The sequence below is a fragment of the Nestor notabilis genome, unplaced genomic scaffold (genome assembly GCF_000696875.1).
Source record: "Nestor notabilis isolate BGI_N333 unplaced genomic scaffold, ASM69687v1 scaffold25977, whole genome shotgun sequence".
Lineage (NCBI taxonomy): Eukaryota > Metazoa > Chordata > Aves > Psittaciformes > Psittacidae > Nestor > Nestor notabilis.
This window is the reverse complement of record NW_009938261.1, coordinates 2399-6334: the sequence shown is the minus strand read 5'-3', so window position 1 is coordinate 6334 and position 3936 is coordinate 2399. Positions and strand designations below refer to the sequence as shown.

General features: G+C 53.3%; 1 protein-coding gene across 1 annotated transcript in view; it reads left to right on the top strand.

The window, feature by feature from the left end:
* PIK3R6 (phosphoinositide-3-kinase, regulatory subunit 6) overlaps window positions 1-3936 on the top strand; it is a gene marked incomplete at its 3' end in the record, with an annotated part of 18019 nt that overhangs the window by 11699 nt on the left and 2384 nt on the right. Inside the window, 4 exon segments of the mRNA XM_010019237.1 lie at window positions 1-132; window positions 1191-1290; window positions 2024-2146; window positions 2645-2755. The exon segment at window positions 1-132 is cut by the window's left edge and continues 21 nt beyond it. Coding sequence (XP_010017539.1) covers window positions 1-132; window positions 1191-1290; window positions 2024-2146; window positions 2645-2755 — 466 coding nt within the window.

The window sequence follows — 3936 nt, the reverse complement described above, 5'->3', positions numbered from 1 at the left end:
GACGCGAGAGAAGAGCCCGGCCCCCCCCCCGGAGCCGGCAGCCCCGCTGCAGAGGCTACATACCGCCCGCATCCTGCTGCTGGGTGACGACCGCATCCTGGGGCGCCTGGCCCAAGCCTACCACTCTTTGAGGTAACCAGTGGTCACAGCCTCTGGGGGCCTGAGGAAGGGAGGACAAGCTGTGCTCTGCAGCCTCTTAAAGCAGCCAAGGTAGCTGTGGAAGGAGTTGGGCTCCAGCGTTACCTGGGACAGGATGGGACCCTAGTGTTTAGCACCCAAGCATGAAGCCAGGCTGAGAGCTGGGCTGGTTCAGCCTGGAGAAGAGAAGGCTTCGGGGACACCTTAGATCAGTCTTCTAACACCGAAGGGAGCTACAAGAAACCTGGAGAGGGGCTTTGGACAAGGGCCTGTAGGGACAGGACAAGGGCAATGGCTTTAACCTGACAGGGAGGAGATTGAGATGAGCTCTGAGGCAGAAGCTCTTCCCTGGGAGGGTGCTGAGGCGCTGGCACAGGGTGCCCCGAGAAGCTGTGGCTGCCCCATCCCTGGCAGTGTTCAAGGTCAGGTTGGACACAGGGGCTTGGAGCAACCTGCTCTAGTGGAAGGTGTCCCTGCCCATGGCAGGGGGTTGAGACTGGATGGTCATAAGGTCCTTTCCAACCCAACCCATTCTATGATTCAAATGCATCTGATTTCACTGGCTGCGTAGCATCATTTGCCTCTGTTGGTCCAAATAATGCACACAGCGAGTTCTTCCCTTCTGTCTATGGAAGGGGTTAAATGAACAATAAATGAGGCAAGATATTTTCCTGTGCAAAAGGGGAAAATCCTAAAGAAAAGCTGTTTTCCAGCTGGCTCTTTCCCACTGGTTCATGTGGTCCAGGAGAGCAGCATGGGGTGGGTCTGGGTCATGGTGCAGGCAGCAGAGCTGGGTGCAGAGTGAAACACTAGTCCCAGCTGAAAGCCTGTCTGCAGGACACCCCTTTCCCCCATCATCTCCTCTTGCTCTCATTGGGAACCCAGGGACATTGCTGCCACTCTGTGCCACTGGGCAAAGGAGGCGTGTGAGGCGGGCATGTGCTCCTGTAATAGAGTCACTGTGGTCTCCTGGCACTGCCCAGCCCTGGCATGAGCCATATTCTTCCTTCTACCTCCCCCTTGTGACACAGCTGCTTATTTTCCATTTCAAGGAAGCGGGAGACACGGCGCGTTTTCCTGACTCCCAGGCTGAACCTGCAGTTCTACTACATCCCGGTGGTGATGAGGCAGCCAAACACCTTGGATGTTACGGTGCGTCCGAGCTCTGCTGCCCCCTGCCAGCACCCAACGGTGCTCTGGGAGGAAGAGGAGGGGATTTACTGGAAATTCATATCCATCAATGCCTTATTCCTGGAACAAAGAGAGTGGGAGCCAAGACAAGCTGGCTGGGCTCAGTTTGCAGACTGGCTTCAGGAATCCATCAGCCTGAGACATTCAGGTTGCTCCAATCATCCTGATGGGTGGTAATGCACAACCTAGAAGTGGTATTCAGTTTTGTTTCTATTGCCCAGTTACAGGAGGATTGAGGGAGCTCACCTCCCAAACACCTAGGGGAAGTGGTCACCCCTTACTGAGAGCTTTGCCTGCTTGATCATGGCCCGTTTTAGCTCTACAAGTCACTACCTTCCAGTCTATCTTGGGCACATCTCTTCCTATCTGTCAGCTTTTAGACAGCAATAAATAAACAGTTGCACTTCTCACAATATTCTAAGCTGACCCAGAGCAGGCTGAGTCCTGACAAACATCCCATTATGAAAGTGGGTATTTCTTCTTTTCATTCTTCGCTTAGTATTTGCTCTTGAGCACCTGCCAAGTAAGCGCTGCAAGATATGTTTTGCTGTCTTCTCTGGACCAAGCAGGGAAGGGGGAGGGATGTGGGAGCTGCTCATGGGACATTCATGCCCCAGCTCCTCATTCTGCCTCCTCTATGTCTCCTTGTGTTCTAAGCCATGCTCATCCTCTGAGCTGTGTGTTTCTTCCACAGGACCAGGCTGCCTCCAGCCAAGAGGAGCTCTGCGAAGTGGCTGGGTACCTGGGCAGAGCCGACCCGTGGTACGAGAGCAACATCAACACTCTGTGCCACATGATTCCCAAGCTGGCCACCATGGTACGAGGGAAACCTGCCCACCTCCCCAGCCCAGCCCATCTCCCAAACACATCTGCCATCCCTGAGCATGAGCTTGTGCCCTGTGGCTTCTCCATGCCCCAAGACAAGGGCTTGATGCAAAGCCACCCCAGGGCTCCACAGCAGAGAGGTGCATGCGGCTGCACTGCCCCAGCCCACAAGACCCATTGGTGGGGTTTTTTGGCCAAGGGAGAGGAACTGGCAGATTTCAAGAAAGAAAATGTAAATGAGATGTTTGCTGAAATACCCCAGTTCTCATTTCCCAGCACTTTGAACCACCACTGGTAGCCTCGAGAAAGGGCTGGTAGGTGGGTGCAAGCCTTTGCTGCTGCCCTTCGCTTTGACTGCTTATGGCAGGGCTCAGCGCTGCCCTGGGCGACAGCTCATTGCTCATCATTTACCAAAGCAGGCGTGAGGGTTGGTGGCAGTGCTTTTGAGAAGTGACTGTGGCTGATCCATGATGTGATTTTCCCCCCACAGCCTTCCTCACCCAGCAAACGTCTGGTGACTGACCTGTTCATCACTGATGTGATCGCTTACTACATCCGCATGGGCATCCAGCCCGTCTGCTTCCAGGTCTATGCTGTGAAGGTGGGTGTCACATCTCTTGTGCCTGCAGGTGGCCCTGCAGGGCTTGTAGAGCCCCACTGCTAGCAGAGCTGTGCCAAGTCAGCGGGGTCTGGTGGCTTCCAGCAGATCTGAGCCTGGATCTCCCTGCTTCTCAACCTGTCCCCTCCTTGCCAGGCTCCCAGATCTAGAGACATGTAGCTCACAAAGCACAGCTCAGGCAGAATCAGTGATCCCAGGAAGGCTATTTCAGGATCACACAGGTCAGCAAAGTGAGTCTTGAAATGTAAGGGCACAAATTTCCTGCTCGGCTGGATTGGGGATGGCTCAGCTCTGGCTCCTCCTGCTGCTTTGGGTGCTGGGAGCAAACAGGAGTTTTCTCAGTGGCTTTGCCTAAACCTTCCCGTGCCTTGCAGGCCTTCCTGAAACACCATTTTCTTTATTTCCTGCCAGCTTGTCTCTGAAATAGTATCAGTGAGACATGGCACTTGGTATGGGAGCAAAGAACTACTGCGTTTGGTCATGTAACATCAACCCCACCTGGCAGTTCTCCCCCTTCAAAGCTCAGGGTGGCACTGATGCACATACCTCCTTTTAGTCTACACATAGCCACTGTGGTAACCTGTGCAGCAAAGGAGCAGCTGTTACATGAGCAAACTGGCACGTGGCTTGCAAAAAGCTGGAAGAGCTTTGGGAACTACTAGTAGAGCACCACCAGGACTTGAACTGGTAACATGGAGCTTGTAAAGCCCTGGCACACCAAGTCCTCAGCTCATGTGGTTGCGGATTTGGGGTTTTTTGGTGAATTTTTATTTCACTCATTTCTCTTCCAAGACAAAAACCAGAAGCAAGCGGACGGGTGGGTGACTCAAGCAGGGGAAGAGGAACTGCCTCCAGATGTGGTTTTCAGATAGAGGTGCCCAACCTACCCTGTTGTCATACAGGGTGTGATGCTACTTCAGATGGAAACACTGGGCCTAGTCTGCCTTTTTTGGTTAAGAACACACTGTTCCTCCTCAGCTGAAGAGAGTTTTCCTGGAAGTGAGGGTCAAGTCCCACAGGAGATGCACGTAGGCTTAGGAGAGGTTCTTCAATACCTTATAGAATCATAGAATAATAGAACAGTTTGGGTTGGAAAGGACCTTAGGATCACCTAGTTCCAACCCCACGCCATGGGCACGGATGCCGAACACTAGACCACATCG